At 46.3% G+C, this 15,950-nt stretch overlaps 1 protein-coding gene across 2 annotated transcripts in view; it reads right to left on the bottom strand.

Moving 5' to 3' along the window:
• Positions 1–1,130: 1,130 nt before the first annotated feature.
• Positions 1,131–15,950, bottom strand: part of fam131c (family with sequence similarity 131 member C) — a 50,807-nt gene continuing 35,987 nt past the window's right edge. For both annotated transcript variants that reach the window (XM_051930875.1, XM_051930876.1), the window contains exons 5-7: positions 4,163–4,348; positions 3,425–3,535; positions 1,131–2,485 (exon numbers count right to left, since the gene is read on the bottom strand). In XM_051930875.1, coding sequence (XP_051786835.1) covers positions 2,136–2,485; positions 3,425–3,535; positions 4,163–4,348 — 647 coding nt within the window. In that variant the 3' untranslated portion in view covers positions 1,131–2,135. The remainder of the gene's footprint in view (positions 2,486–3,424; positions 3,536–4,162; positions 4,349–15,950) is intronic.

Genomic DNA, 15,950 nt, shown 5'->3' with positions numbered 1-15,950 from the left:
ACCAGCATGCAGTGCTGTGACTTATGGTGGTGGCAATTGTCATGCTGTGGGGTTGGGGACAGGGAGACTAGTCAGGGTCGAGGGAAAGCTGAACGGAGCAAAGTATGGAGATCTCCTTAAAGAAAACTTGAGTGCTCTGGACCTGCGACTAGGCTGAAGGGTCACCTTTAGTGGTTTGGTGACAACTCTGGAAATGTCCTTGAGTGGTCCAGCCAGCGCCAAACATCTCTGGAGAGACCTGAGAAGAGCTGAGCACCGATGGCCTCCATCCAACCTGACACAACGTGAGAGGATCTGCTGAGAATGGGGGGTAGAGAATCCCCCCCAAATCCAGGGGTGTGTGTGTGTAGCTTGTCATGTCAGACCCTTTAGAACCATCTGGACGAGACGAAGCTCGCCAGTCCTATCTACTTCATTCTTCTAAATAAAAAAAATCAATCACGGCTGCCACTGAAGGGGCTTCAACTAGGAGCCGAGTCGAAGGTCTCCGTAGTCGTGTCACGCCGATATTCCAGGTTTTTTTGTTCATCTTTTAATAAACTTGTACAAATTCCTTGAATCCCGTTTATGTTTTTTTTGTCGTTCCGGGGTATCGAGTGCTGCTTGATGAAGTGAATGACTGGAAAAGATTTTAGCAACAAAGCTGCAGAATAACAAAATGTGTGAAAAGCGTGAGGGTCCTGGATGTGCGGCCCACCCGTCTCCTCTTTGACGACGAGTCCCACTTTATCTCGTTTTTTTTTTATTGAATATAACGTTCATTGCTATGGCGACAGGCTGTACGTGTTCTCCGGCTGGCGCCTCTCCTCTTCTTCATAATGAGACTCCTAATGTTAGCGGGCAGATTCTGCCACAATAGCTCTTCCCAAATTGCTCGCAATTATCCACAAAAGGGCTTATTCACGCGCGCGGAGGTGGCGGCGCTCGACTCAAGTTGTGTGACATTTCTGGTGGATGACAAAGAAGCATCCCCTAAGAATTTCCACTGTATCACTGAAACCAAGCCCCCAAATCCACAAGCGAGCGCGAGTTGCATCATTACAGTAGACAATGATGATGTTTATTAACTTTGGACTGTGAATCATTCAAACGTGAATAATCACAAACCAAAAAAAAAACAACATCATACATTTTTTTTCATGATTTTTTTTATTTGTCCCCAAGGATAGATACAGTTCTGACCTAAAATATAAAACGAAGCGACGTTACAAACCACTTGGCGTAGTCGGTAGGATCGGTACACAGTGAGAGCAGTGGATTCCTGCTTGTCTTGACGTTATGAAGAACATTGGAAAGGTGTAAGCACGTCAACAAAGGAGGCACGGCAGGACACAGGCGGTGACATTATCTGTTTCAGCGTCAGCAACACCTTCTCGGGACTTTCTTGCAAGTGTGAGAGTTACTGAGTCTTGGACAGACGGAACATTGGAGAATAATGCCAAATCACCCCTGTGAGCACGGCCAAGGATTTTCCAACAGTCGACCGATCACTTAAGGACTACAAGATCGGTCGTCTTAAGAGATGTCTTAACCTAACTATCACTCGTCAGAGATTAGAATCAACATTTTTGCTCCAACCTACATCCCTTCTACAGGACTACTTACCGACATTTTTTAAAATTTTTTTAAATTCACTTACAAAATCCACAGAAGCTTCATCACGTCACCACCCCCTGGCAGAAACGGCCAGTAACAATCAAGACGTGCGTTCGTGACATTCAGACAACGAGTGCCCAGTCATCTGCCATTCTACATGTGAAACCCCCCCCCCCCCACTGTAACAAATGGAGAAAATGCACTCCAAACATCCTGAAGGAAATCTTGGAATGAGATCTCCTCAGTCAAGGTCCTCCAACCAAATCAGTGCCAGCGCTCATCATCATGCAGGGCTGAAGCCCCCTCACAGGTAACAGGCTTTACAAGGCTTCTGGAGAATGATTGGGCTGAGCTTTGGACTAAAGGGTTGGATTTCCCAGTCTGGAAGTACCCAGTCTCATCTGATTGCAGACTCCGGAAACTGTTGGAAATGCAGCATCAATGTCGCTCCACCAGGAGCAACACGTCAGAAGTCTGACACATGGAAAATGCTTGTTAGAAACCCCGTCTCTGATGCTTCATCGGTTGGACAAGCACACCTAGTTATAAAAGACTTCGTCTTCTGACAGGGAGCTGCTGTCTGCGTGGCGGATGGAGCTGCTCCGTCTTGGCTGGAGTGTCCCCCTCAGGGTCCTCTGCGCAATTCGGGGAAACTCCCTCTCCACTATGGTGTCCCCAAAGAGGGAAGATGGAAGGCCTGTCACAGGGACAGCAGGTACAACTTGCTGCTCCAGAGGACTGTCCTCTGGCTGAAAGTTACGCAGTGGTAATGAAGTGGCTGAGGAGGACTCATAGGAGTAGAGAGCGCCGTCGTCCCCATCGAGATTCACACTGTACAGTCTCTGGGGGCCATTCAGCAGGACGTTCTGGAGATATATACCCTCTGGATCTGCGCATTCAGGACGGAAAAATCAGTTAGCACAAATACAAATAAACAATTAACAAATCATCAGCATCATAAACACTGCAGGCAGGGAGGGGGCTGACTGAAAATAGAAAGAAAAGTAGACCACTGAGAGCTAACATGACTGGGGGGCTTAGCTGACGGACCGTAGGAAGAAGAAAAACTTAAAAAGACTTCATGTGACTTACTAAGTAATTTGACTGCATCTATCTATCTATCTATCTATCTATCTATCTATCTATCTATCTATCTATCTATCTATCTATCTATCTATCTATCCTGACGACTATACCAAAATTATTATCTATCTATCTATCTATCTATCTATCTATCTATCTATCTATCTATCTATCTATCTATCTATCTATCTATCGATTATCCTGCCGACTATACCAAAATTACTATTTATCTATCTATCGATTATCTTGCCGACTATACCAAAATTACTATCTATCTATCTATCTATCTATCTATCTATCTATCTATCTATCTATCTATCTATCGGTTATCCTGCCGACTATACCAAAATTATTATCTATCTATCTATCGATTATCCTGCCGACTATACCAAAATTACTATCTATCTATCTATCGATTATCCTGCCGACTATACCAAAATTACTATTATCTATCTATCTATCTATCTATCTATCTATCTATCTATCTATCTATCTATCGATTATCCTGCCAACTATACCAAAATTACTATTATCTATCTATGTATCGATTGTCCTGCCGATTATACCAAAATGACTATCTATCTATCTATCTATCTATCTATCTATCTATCTATCTATCTATCTATCTATCTATCTATCTATTCAAAGTTTGGCTCTGTTGTTTCATTATTAATGCCTTGACCTTGCACGCTAATTCTTATACCAATATTTAGATTTAAAACTTGAACTGAGTGATGCGTCTTACCTTGGAAAAGCATAGAATCCTGGGAAGCCTTTCCATCAGGATCATCGCCATCATCCATGGATGACCAGGCACTCATGGTGGCCTCAGCAATGGCAAACTGCTCTGCCACCCCTGTCAAACAGAAAGAAGTTGTCACCATGTGATTCATTGCCTTCATTCATGGCACTGCCCATGTTAATGGTCTGAGTGTTCAGTGGCACATCCAAGGTTGGACTACCACCAGCATACAGTGGTGTGTTTGTTGCATTAAGAGAAACTCTGATTTGCAGCTCAGTGACATTTTGGGTTGGACAGGCACAGTCTGAATGTTTGAATGTGTAAAGACTCCTCAGAGCCAAACAAGAATTGCTGGTGAAGGACCCTGAGCTGAGGTCCTGTTACGTACACCAGGTACCAAGAACGTCAATGAGTATAACTGGCAACCTTAAACTAAACCAGGTCTGCCACAAATGTGCATTCTAGTCCTGTTCAGCAGATGTGAAAAGGCAGTAAATAGGTGATGAAGTGAAGTCAAAACACAGGAAGACCTGGGAAAGACCCACTTGTGGTGGGCATCAGGCTTACTCTGCCGCCTTCATGGGCTTAGTGAGGAACTATAGTTGACAACCATACCATGCATGCCAAGGTGGGCTCCATCACCACTGGTCAACCAAAAAAGGGGAAAACAGATTGTGACAGCCTCCCCTTCCTCCTCCTCGTCTCAGAGGCCCATGTCACCACTATTGTCCCCGAGCTTACCTGCAGCAAAGCGGGCTTCTTTGAGCTCATCGGTCAGGTCGCTGTATTGCTCCTCGTCTGGTAGTGGTGGGCCGCTCCAGCTCTCTTGCCTGCTGCTCCAGCCTTTCCATTCAATGAGGTGGGCAACACGACCACGGGCCATGGCTGTTGGCTTTGTAATGTGGTCCTTGATGGTTGCGACCAGACCTACCCAGAAAAAGAAGACACAGAGAACAATGAATACATCGAGGACTTCAATTTGTAAAAGTCAGAGCTTCCACCAAAGAGAACGGTGCCAGTAGCCGCGTCAAGAGACCAAAGGGGCAGGGCTGTCTTAATGCATGGGTACGCTGGGCATTTGCCAGGGGGCCCCCATGCTAATCTATGTATATTGTGACTTGTTGTGTGGTTGTGTAGGTAGGGAACCCAGTGTACTGCTTTGCCCGGGGGGGCTTATAATGCTGTTAAGATGGCCCTGAGTGAGTTAGCAGCTGACCAGGCCTGACTGAAATCTTTCCTGTGGATGACATTCCATTGTTGGTAAATTTAGGAGGATGATTGGAGACCCTCTGGATAGCTCTGGTAGAGGATATTCACAAAGCTGTTGATGTCATAACCAATGGCTTTTCTTGTCCATAGCCAGGTTTCCTAATAGTTAAGGACATTTTGAAGGGGCAGGCCGCTTGTCCAAGTGTGCCATAGGACACGACTTGAAACTGCATGCCATGGTATAGAGGCCTTTGTACTGCCAGCTGTAGGGGTTTTATCCATCACTATAATACCAGACGTCATAACACTTTCCTGGGCAGATAAACGGTTATTAGCTTTTGTGATGGACAGCTGGGGCTCTTAATTGGTTCATGATGTGAGGACCGGGGGAGAGGACTTGTATGGGGTATTACCCCCCCCCCAGAATGGCAGAGGGCAGCCTCCCCTGGCTTGGTACAGTGCAGCCCCTGTTGGGGTCCGTGGTCTCTGCTGGGCCCTTCATTGCAGCACTTCTGCCACAGGAAGGAAATTATGGGACACGTGGAGCACTTCCAGGTGTTCTATGAAAGGAGCATTTGGGGAGGTGGAGTCGGGAGGATGAAGAGGGGCGAAGCTTGCCAGTGGGGGAGTGAAGGTGGAAGGACAGAGAAAAGGCGATGAGGAAGTACCCTTTCTCTTTACTTGTGGTTGGTGCTGATGGGAAAAGTGTTTCCCCCTTGAAAACAAAGCCTTGTGTGCTGCTGGACTTGTGTCTGTGTCAGGAATTTGGCTGGTGGCCACACTTTGAAATCTCAAACACTCTCTCTCTTTCCATATATTTATTTTATGGCCTGCAGGGGGCACACTGAGGCCCAGAATCCCCCTACACAACTACTACACACACAGACCCGGGTTCAAACCCAGTTCTTTTCATTACACCAAGTGTACTTTTCACACAGATCATCGCCACATTGCCATAAAGGGTTCCTCTCAAACCTTTCAGTCCTGTCGTTGTTTGCTGCGTTCTCCTCCACCCAAGTCAGGTGAGTGTCGTCCATCTCCTCTCCCGACTCTCCCTGGCCAGTGTGGAGGGTTCTCTTTTAACTCCGGACCCAGGAGTCCTTCTGGTGCTTAATCAGTTGTTTCCAGAAAGCACTTCTGGGTCACGCAGAGGCTCAGAAAAAAAAATGAAAACTTGAATCCCCTCCCTTGGTGGCACCCATGGGACACAGCAGGGCTGACTCATGGTGCTACAACTCCATCGTACTCCTGGGTCCGACATAAAAGGAAGCTGTGCAGCCTCCTCCAGCGGAGTCACAGGTGGGAGGAAGAAGGAAGGTAACTCTCAATGGCGGGAGGTGGATGGAGAGAGAAGAGATGAGAAGGAAGGAAGGAAGGAACAACAATAACATTTATTTCTATAGCACATTTTCATACAAATGATGAAGTTCAAAGTGCTTTACATGATGAAGAAAGAAAAAAAGACAAAATAAATAAGAATTAAAATAAGGGAACACTAATTAACATAGAGGGTGGCACTGTGGCACAGTGGTAGCGCTGCTGCCTCGCAGTTAGGAGACATGGGTTCGCTTCCCGGGTCCTCCCTGCATGGAGTTTGCATGTTCTCCCCGTGTCTGTGTGTGTTTCCTCCGGGCGCTCCGGTTTCCTCCCACAGTCCAAAGACATGCAAGTTAGGTGTATTGGCGATTCTAAATTGGCCCTAGTGTGTGCTTGGTGTGTGGGTGTGTTTGTGTGTGTCCTGCGGTGGGTTGGCACCCTGCCCAGGATTGTTTCCTGCCTTGTGCCCTGTGTTGGCTGGGATTGGCTCCAGCAGACCCCAGTGACCCTGTGTTCGGATTCAGTGGGTTGGATAATTAACATAGAGGGTGGCACGGTGGCGCAGTGGTAGCGCTGCTGCCTCTCAGTTAGGAGACCCTGGTTTGCTTCCTGGGTCCTCCCTGCGTGGAGTTTGCATGTTCTCCCCGTGTCTGCATGAATTTCCTCCGGGCGCTCCGGTTTCCTCCCACAGTCCAAAGACATGCAGGTTAGGTGTATTGGCGATTCTAAATTGTTCCTAGTCTGTGCTTGGTGTGTGTGCGTGCGTGTGTCCTGCCCAGGGTTTATTTCCTGCCTTGTGCCCTTGTGTTGGCTGGGATTGGCTCTAGCAGACCCCCGTGACCCTGTAATTAGGATATGGTGGGTTGGATAATGGATGGATAATTAACATAGAATAAAAGTAAGGTCCGATGGCCAGGGAGGACAGAAAAAAAAAAAAAAAAACTCCAGACGGCTGGAGAAAAAAAAATTTAAATCTGCAGGGGTTCCAAGGCCACCAGACTACCCAGCCCCCTCTAGGCATTCTACCTGACATCAATCAGTCCTCATTGTATTCAGGGTTCTCATGGAAGAACTTGATGATGACGGTCATGTGGAAGGAAGGATAGAATTGTTTAGAGTTGTACTTCTACGACCTTTGGGAGGTATTTTTAGTAATAAAAACGTAAAGCAATCGTGAAAAAATTCGACCTCGAGATTTTGATGAATCTTGATGTTTTAGGCCTTCCTGAGTCTAAAAATACCATTTTTGAAATGATGTCTGTCTGTGTGTAAACACGATAACTTGAAGACCTCAGGTCAGGTTGGGGGGCATGCACTGGTACAGCGTGTTGCTGCACCCACCACATGACGGAACAGCTCAGGATCCCGGTTGGTAACCCTCCAGGCAGACACACGGTCCAATCCCACCCTCCAGAAATGACCCTCTATCTGCCACAGCCAGGTGTTACGTGGGCGTCCCCTTGGCCTGGTCCAGTCACTCGGGTCCTCAACATTGAGGGTCCTGCAAGCCGGATCACCCTCGGGTAATCGCACCACATGGCCGTAGTGCCGTAACTGATGCTCCCTTACAATGCAGGTAATGTGCCTCATTTGGGACTCCGTGAGCAACACAAAGTCACACCAGCGATACCCAGGGATTCTCCGAAGAGACACAGTACTGAAGGAGCCCAGTTGGCAACCCTCCAGGCAGACAAGTGGTCCCACCCTCCAGACATGACCCTCTATCTGCTGCAGCCAGGTGTTACGTGGGCGTCCTCTTGGCCTGGTCCACCCGCTCAGGTCATCAACAATGAGGATTCTGTGAGCTGGATCACCCTCGGGGGAATCACATGGCAGATCTGACGCTCCCTCACAATGCAGGTCATGTGCCTCATTCGGGACTCCATGAGCAACACAAAGTCAGACCAGCGGTACCCAAGGAGAGACACAGTACTGAAGGAGTCCAGTCTTCATCTCAGGTCACTGGATAGCGTCCATGTCTCACAACCATAGAGCATAGGTGGTCCACAGAGAGGATGCGCACAGTAGGAGTAACGATTGGAGGCTGAATAACATGGACACGACAGAAAACTTTTTTAATTTAATAGAGTGATACCACAGACTAGAAAATATAAATGTTAGATGATGTTAGTTATATTATATAATTATTTATCTACAGATACTCTTTAAATGAAGATCAGAGCTAGAGATGTCCACCTATGCTACAAAAGAACATTTCACGGGGTGTACTTACTTTTTCACATGACCGTAGATACACAAACTAAATCAACACGCGTGTCTTTAGCATATGCAAAGAAAGAAAAAACGTCACCTAAGTAAGGGGAGGATGTGACCAGCGTGAGACTTGAACTCGGCCTGTCAGGCAGCAGGTGAAACCAGAGTGCCACCAATCTTGGCATTAAAAAAAAACAAAAACACGTAAACACCAACTCATCCCACCCACAAAAAAAAAAAAAAAGAGATGTGAATAATCGCACGGCCCATTCACAACAATGAAACCAAGTAGGAGTTCAGCTGCCTGCCGCACAGTTTCCATGGGGAAGAGGTGGGGATCACGTCAGGCCCGGGGAGAGGCGCCTGCCGGTGATTCTATTTGGAGAGAGCGACTCCGGGGGCTTGCTGGCCCCTCAGGGGATTCCTTGTTTTTGTCCTTTACTTCATGGCGCTGAGAACACTCATCTTGTTATTGCTGCCATGGACGCTGCTGAGAGTCACGCCACAGGAAGGCAAGGTGGCTTTGGCACGGCGACCAAGAAGCAGCTGAGTCCAGCTCTGGCTCTGTGGGGCCGCTGACTCTGACTCTGACGTTCTTGGGTCCCTTTTTGTCACAGTGACAGCAGCTCGGGGTCCGTGGTGTATGAGATATGTGCCATCAAAGTGCTTCTCGTCCCCCGAATCCTGTGATGGAGATGCCTGAGCCAGGCCAGTGTAACAGTGTCAACGATTAAGAAAAAGAGAGAGAAAGAGAGAGGGTTAAAGAGCCAAAGACCCCGATGGCGGAGTAGAGCAGAGGTTAGAGCCCCACAGGTAACCATGGCAACAACCTGCTTCTTCTTAATTTGCACATCAGAGCCCAGCATGACAGTAAAGAGGCGAGGAAGTGCCGAGTACCAACACAGAGGCCCGCTCTTTGGAAGGGAGAGGGGCTAAAGAAGCCCACTGGTGCACCACAAGGGGAAATCGTGACTGGGACTGTCTGGATAGCAACAGAAGAGGCGGAGAGCAGACCTGACGGTAATGGAGCATGACGGCATGGCAAACAGAAAAAAATAAATAAAAATAAAAGGGCCGGGGAGAAGAAGGGCAGGGAGACAGAAGGAAGCATTTGATTGTGTGGGGCACATCAAAGGGAGACGACTGAAAGAGAAATGGAGAGCGTCGGACAAAGTCGCTGTCTGATCACGAGTGACTTCAAATGGCTTGTAAGCAACTAAATAGATAGGACCACCAGCCTGTTTATTTTCGGACCTCCTCATTGGCTTACAGGGTGTCTCATTCAGGGGGTGGTGTTCTTCACTGAATGCAGGACATACAGTTGTGCTTGAAAGTTTGTGAACCCTTTAGAATTTTCTATATTTCTGCATAAATATGACCTAAAACATCATCAGATTTTCACTCAAGTCCTAAACGTAGATAAAGAGAGCCCAGTTAAACAAATGAGATAAAAATATTATATTTGGTCATTTATTTATTGAGGAAAATGATCGAATATTACATATTTGTGAGTGGCAAAAGTTTGTGAACCTCTAGGATTAGCAGTTAGTTTGAAGGTGAAATTCGAGTCCGGTGTTTTCAAGCAATGGGATGACAATCAGGTGTGAGTGGGCACCCTGTGTTATTTAAAGAACAGGGATCTATCAAAGTCTGCTCTTCACAACACATGTTTGTGGAAGTGTATCATGGCACGAACAAAGGAGATTTCTGAGGACCTCTGAAAAAGAGTTGTTGATGCTCATCAGGCTGGAAAAGGTAACAAAACCATCTCTAAAGAGTTTGGACTCCACCAATCCACAGTCAGACTGATTGTTTACAAATGGAGGAAATTCAAGACCATTGTTACCCTCCCCAGGAGTGGTCGACCAACAAAGATCACTCCAAGAGCAACGCGTGTAATAGTCGGCGAGGTCACAAAGGACCCCAGGCATTTGCTAATTTGGCTAATGGCTAATGTTCATGTTCATGAGTCCACCATCAGGAGAACAATGAACAACAATGGTGTGCATGGCAGGGTTGCAAGAAGAAAGCCACTGCTCTCCAAAAAAAACATTGCTGCTCGTCTGCAGTTTGCTAAAGATCACGTGGACAAACCAGAAGGCTATTGGAAGAATGTTTTGTGGACAGATGAGACCAAAATAGAACTTTTTGGTTTAAATGAAAACCATTATGTTTGGAGAAAGGAAACCACTGCATTCCAGCATAAGAAACTTATCCCATCTGTGAAACATGGTGGTGGTAGTATCATGGTTTGGGCCTGTTTTGCTGCATCTGGGCCAGGACAGCTTGCCTTCATTGATGGAACAATGAATTCTGAATTATATCAGAGAATTCTAAAGGAAAATGTCAGGACATCTGTCCATGAACTGAATCTCAAGAGAAGGTGGGTCATGCAGCAAGACAACGACCCTAAGCACACAAGTCATTCTACCAAAGAATGGTTAAATAAAGTTAATGTTTTGGAATGGTCAAGTCAAAGTTCTGACCTTAATCCAATCGAAATGTTGTGGAAGGACCTGAAGCGAGCAGTTAATATGAGGAAACCCACCAACATCCCAGAGTTGAAGCTGTTCTGTACGGAGGAATGGGCTCAAATTCCTCCAAGTCGGTGTGCAGGACTGATCAACAGTTACAAGAAACGTTTAGTTGCAGTTATTGCTGCGAAGGGGGGTCACACCAGATACTGAAAGCAAATATGTAATTTTCGATCATTTTCTTCAATAAATAAATGACCAAGTGTAATATTTTTGTCTCATTTGTTTAACTGGTTTCTCTTTATCTACTTTTAGGACTTGAGTGAAAATCTGATGATGTTTTAGGTCATATTTATGCAGAACAGAGGCGTAGCTAGGGTTTTCAGCGCCCGGAGACAACCGAAGATTTCGCGCCCCCTCCTGTTTGCCAAAATGCAATGAGGAACATCATTTCGGCGCCCCCTGGATGCTGCGCCTGGGGACAGATGTCCCCCCTTGCCCCCCCCCCCCCCCCCCAGCTACGCCACTGATGCAGAAATATAGAAAGTTCACAAACTTTCAAGCACAACTGTACCTGAGCCTGTAGATATACCTCTTCAGTCAGGTCAGGTCAGGTCAGATCAGGTTGGGGGGCACACACTGGTACACACGACAAAACAGCTCAGGACCCCAGTTAGCAACCCCCCCAGGAAGACATGAGGTCCAGTTCCACCCTCAGGAAATGACACACTATCTGCTGCAGCCAGGGGTTACGTGGGGACTCCTTGGCCTGGTCCAGCCACTCGGGTCCTCAACAATCAGCCGGATCACCCTTGGGTAATCGCACCACATGGCCGTAATGCTGTAATTGACGCTCCCACACGATGCAGATATTGTGCCTCATTTGGGACTCTGTGAGCAACCACTCATTCAACACAAAATCAAACCAGCAGTACCCAAGGATTCTCCGATGAGACTCAGTTCTGAAGGAGTCCAGTCTTCATCTCAGGTCACTGGATAGTGTCCATGTCTCGCAAACAGGAAGCACCAGGACTCTGAAGACTCGGACCTTTGTCCTTTTGCAGAGATATCAGGAGCGCCACACACCCCTTTCCAGTGACCTCATGACCCCCCCACGCTCTCCCAATCCGTTTACTGACTTCATAGGAAGAGTCACCACAGACATGACTGTCACTGCCAAGGTCAGTAAACCTCTCGACGAGGACAACACTCTCTCCTCAGACAGACACACTGCTGATGGCCGAGCCTAAGAGGTCATTAAAGGCCTTCAGTAACCACAGCAGAAATAATCAGACGAGATACACAATATTGCCAAAAGTACTGGGACGTCTGCCTTTCCACACACATGAACTTTAATGATATCCCGTTCTTAATCCATAGGCTTTAATATGGCGTTGGCCCACCCTTTGCAACCATAACAGCTTCTACTCTTCTGGGAACGCTTTCCACGAGGTGTAGGAGTGAGTGTGTTTATGAGAATTTGTGACCAGGAGAGCATTGGTAAGGTCAGGCACTAATGTTGGACGAGAAGGCCTGGCTTGCTCACTCGCGGTCTCTAATTCATCCCAAAGGTGTTCTATCAGGTTGAGGTCAGGGCTCTGTGCAGCCACACCAAATTCGCTCCTCCATTTCTTTATAGACCTTGCTTTGTGCACTGGTGTGTGCCCAGTCATGTTGCCATCCCCAAAATGTTCCCACAAAGTTAGGATTATGAAACTGTCAAACATGGCTTTGTATGCTGAAGCATTAAGCGTTCCTTTCACTGGAACTAAGGGGCCAAACCCAACGAGAGCCCCTGCCCCTCTGCTTTTCATGCCAACACACCGATAACGTCGGCCGTGACAAAAGGGGTCAGAAAGCAGCATCTCACCCACTTCAGTGATAAGGGAACTCCCATCTTGAACAAGTGGGCGAGCAGATGACTGACTTTTAACTGCTGCTGCTGCAAGGGTGTCACACTGCCCGGTGACAGAGTCTGTCGCTGTTGACCTCGCTAGCCCCCGTATTCAACCCCAGACCAGACCCACCACTTAGTGTCATGGATTGGAATGAAGTTATGTGTAGCTTATGTTTTATTATTGCTTTTAATTATATTAAATGATTTCATATGTGGTTATGAATTGGTGTTCTGTCTCTTTGAATGTGAGAAAGTTCATTGTGGGTGGAGCCCCAAGAGGCGGGGCCACCTGTCAATCTCCATTAAGGATACACCCCCCCACACACCCCCAGCCCCATAAAGGCTAGGCAGGCAGGCAGTTCAAGTGGGACTCCTTGTGATTGATACTGTGAGTATTTTTGCTTAGGATTGAATTTTCTGGTGTTTTTGGTTATTATTGCTCTTGTTTTAAGGATTTTGAATTTCAGACTGTGTTTTTGGGACTCATCTATTTGCTCCGTGCAGCCTTTTCTGTATTTTTTTTAGTGTTCTGCAAATAAATGTTACTTTTTAAAAGATTCTTTTCATATTCTGTCTTTCTACGTCATCAGCAGTCTTCCTTTGTGATTACTCCGCTCACCGGTGTGTGATATTCTAGACAGTTGATTTTGGCCTTCCTAAAGTTTTACTGATGTCTCCAATGGTTTGTTAACCTCATGATGGCTTCTTTGACATTCATTGACTCAACTATTGTCCTCCTGTTGGTCAACGGCAACTGCAGACTCCAAAGGGTAGAAGCAAGCTTAGGTATCTTATGAAACCCACCTGAGGAATCAAACACCTGTGATGCCAATTGTCACAAATATTATGGTGCCCTGAAATGGGGGAGGGGGGGGTGTTGTGTGAGCGAAATGTATGCAGACCCCCTGAAATGAAAATCCGCACTTTAATCACAGTGTCTGAATTGTTGGATGCGTCACTTTAAACTGTGGAGCAGAGGGGTACATCAAGGACAAATGTGTCTTTGCCCACCCCTGACATACTGCATACTGTGCCCTCTATGATGTGTGGGACAAAGTCACGGTCCTGGAGGGCCGCAGTGACTGCAGGTTTTTCTTCCAAGCCAATTGCTTAATAAGAAGCACTTATTGCTCAGGAAACACATCTGCCTCACTTTAATTGTCTCGCTCATTAAGATTTTGAACCCTCATTGCTTATTTTAGTCTTAAACTGCTGTAGTCTCGCTTTTTAATTGACCCCTATTTAACAATAAGATGCAAATGACAAAAGAAACCAGCAGTTCTCCATTTAGCTTGTTTCCATTCACACCTCTGTGTATTTATTATGCACTTTTGGGTTTAATTAAACACTTGGAAGGAGAGTGAAGGACTGAGAATTACTTGGTGGCGCGGTGGCTTTGGCACGGCCACCAAGAAGCAGCTGAGTCCAGCTCTGGCTCTGTGGGGCCGCTGACTCTGACGTTCTTGGGTCCCTTTTTGCTGCAGTGACAGCAGCTCGGGGGTCCGTGGCGTATGAGATATGTGACATCAAAGTGTTTCTCGTCCCTTGAATCCTGTGATGGAGACGCTTGAGCCAGGCCAGTGTAACAGTGCCAACGACTGAGACAGAGAGTTAGAGAGCCAAAGACCCCAATGGCGGAGTAGAGCAGAGGTTAAAGCCCCGCAGGTAACCATGGCAATAACTTGCTTCTTCTTAATTTGCGCATCAGAGCCCAGCATGACAGTAAAGAGGCGAGGAAGCGCCGAGTACGAAAATAGAGGCCCGATCTTTTGATGGGAGAGGGGCTAAAGAAGCCCACTGGTGCACCACATGGGGAAGTCGTGACTGGGACTTCACATCATCTTAGAGTGGAAAAAAAAAATCTAGGATATGAGAATGACCTGACATGGCAGAGTTAAAGCACTGACAAGCAATGAAATTGAATTATTGGCAACATTTGGTTTCTAATCAAGCAATTGGGTTGGAACAAAAACCTGCAGCCCTGCAGGACTGACTTTGCCCACCCCTGCAGTATGTGTGCCAGTTCAGAATTTAGTAATTAGTATCATCTACGAGGTGAGACACAAAAATAACTGGATTGATAAAAAAAAATATATGTATTGATGAATTACAGCACTCTAAACATCGTCACCTTCTCTATGCTCCCCGTCACGATCTCTAAACCGCTCCATACGTATCTTCCATTGATTGAAACAGTGCTGGAAATTCTTCTTGGTTGAGGCTCTTCAACAGGCTTGCCGTTTCTGTCTTCACTTCATCCATTGCAGAAAAATGTGTTCCCTTCAGGTCACTTTTGATTTTCGGGAACAAGTAAAAATCACAGGGAGCTAAATCAGGCAAACTGGGAGGATGATCGAGGACAGGAATGTTTTTGTCAGTCAAAAACGGCTTTATGGAAAAAGCATTGTCTTGTCTTGTCTCGCTGTTCGCTTTTTTTCACCCAACACTGCTGCGGCAACTCGTGTAGCGATTGTTGTGCAAACACTGACTGGGATCTTCACAGGATATACCTAGCCGGTCGGCGGTTTGAGAGGGTGTATAGGAGGGGATAGAGTTCTGTGATTCATGTCCAACCGACCTCCAGACGGCTTTCCAGGAAAGCCCCAAGCCGAGTCCGGTTATTTTTGTGTCTCACCTCGTATGCTTGTGTTGAACAGTCGTCAGTGAGGAGCGCTATACAAAAAAATAAGTTGTATTGTGCTGACTGGAGAAAGTCCATTAAGGCTTTTAATGAGAAAAGACGAAGCAGAAGAAAGGATGCGTGAGTGAAAACTGGAAGTCTTAACAGCATTATGGGCCACCCGGGCAAAGCAGTGCACTGGGGCCCCTACCTACACAACCACTCACAGGAATAAAAATAAACATATACTGTATTTATTGTATTGGTACTTCCAACAAAATCAGTGTTTAAACATTAAATAATATGCTGTACAGCAAAGTTTAATCAACACAAACATTTGAACAATATAACATGAGCCTTGAGAAACACATAAATGATACTCAGTTGGTAAACCATACAGACGGAGATTGAACAGTATGAAATTACTACGAATTATTTATTATTAATCAAGTGTTCAACACAAACATTTGTGACATTTCTTTGCAGGGAATTGAGTTGAAGTGACGTTAACATATACGCTTTTACATGATGTTGTGCGTGAGATCCGTACACATACCTGCACGTGAGGCTGCAGAGGTGACCGTGATACTAAATCAGAGGCGAATGGCAATGTCCACTTGTAACACAATAACAAATATTTATAGTTTATTTATTGACAGCAGGTCACAACATACATAGATTAGCATGGGGCCCAAGCAACTGACCAGCGTGCCCATGCGTTTATGTTGAGACAGCCCTGAGTCAGACACACGATACAACGGAGACCAAAACGCTAACCGGAAAGTCAAAAAGGAATAT

Source organism: Erpetoichthys calabaricus, chromosome 8 (assembly GCF_900747795.2).
Source record: "Erpetoichthys calabaricus chromosome 8, fErpCal1.3, whole genome shotgun sequence".
Lineage (NCBI taxonomy): Eukaryota > Metazoa > Chordata > Cladistia > Polypteriformes > Polypteridae > Erpetoichthys > Erpetoichthys calabaricus.
The sequence above is the reverse complement of the archived record's forward strand: the minus strand, read 5'-3'. Positions and strand labels throughout refer to the sequence as shown.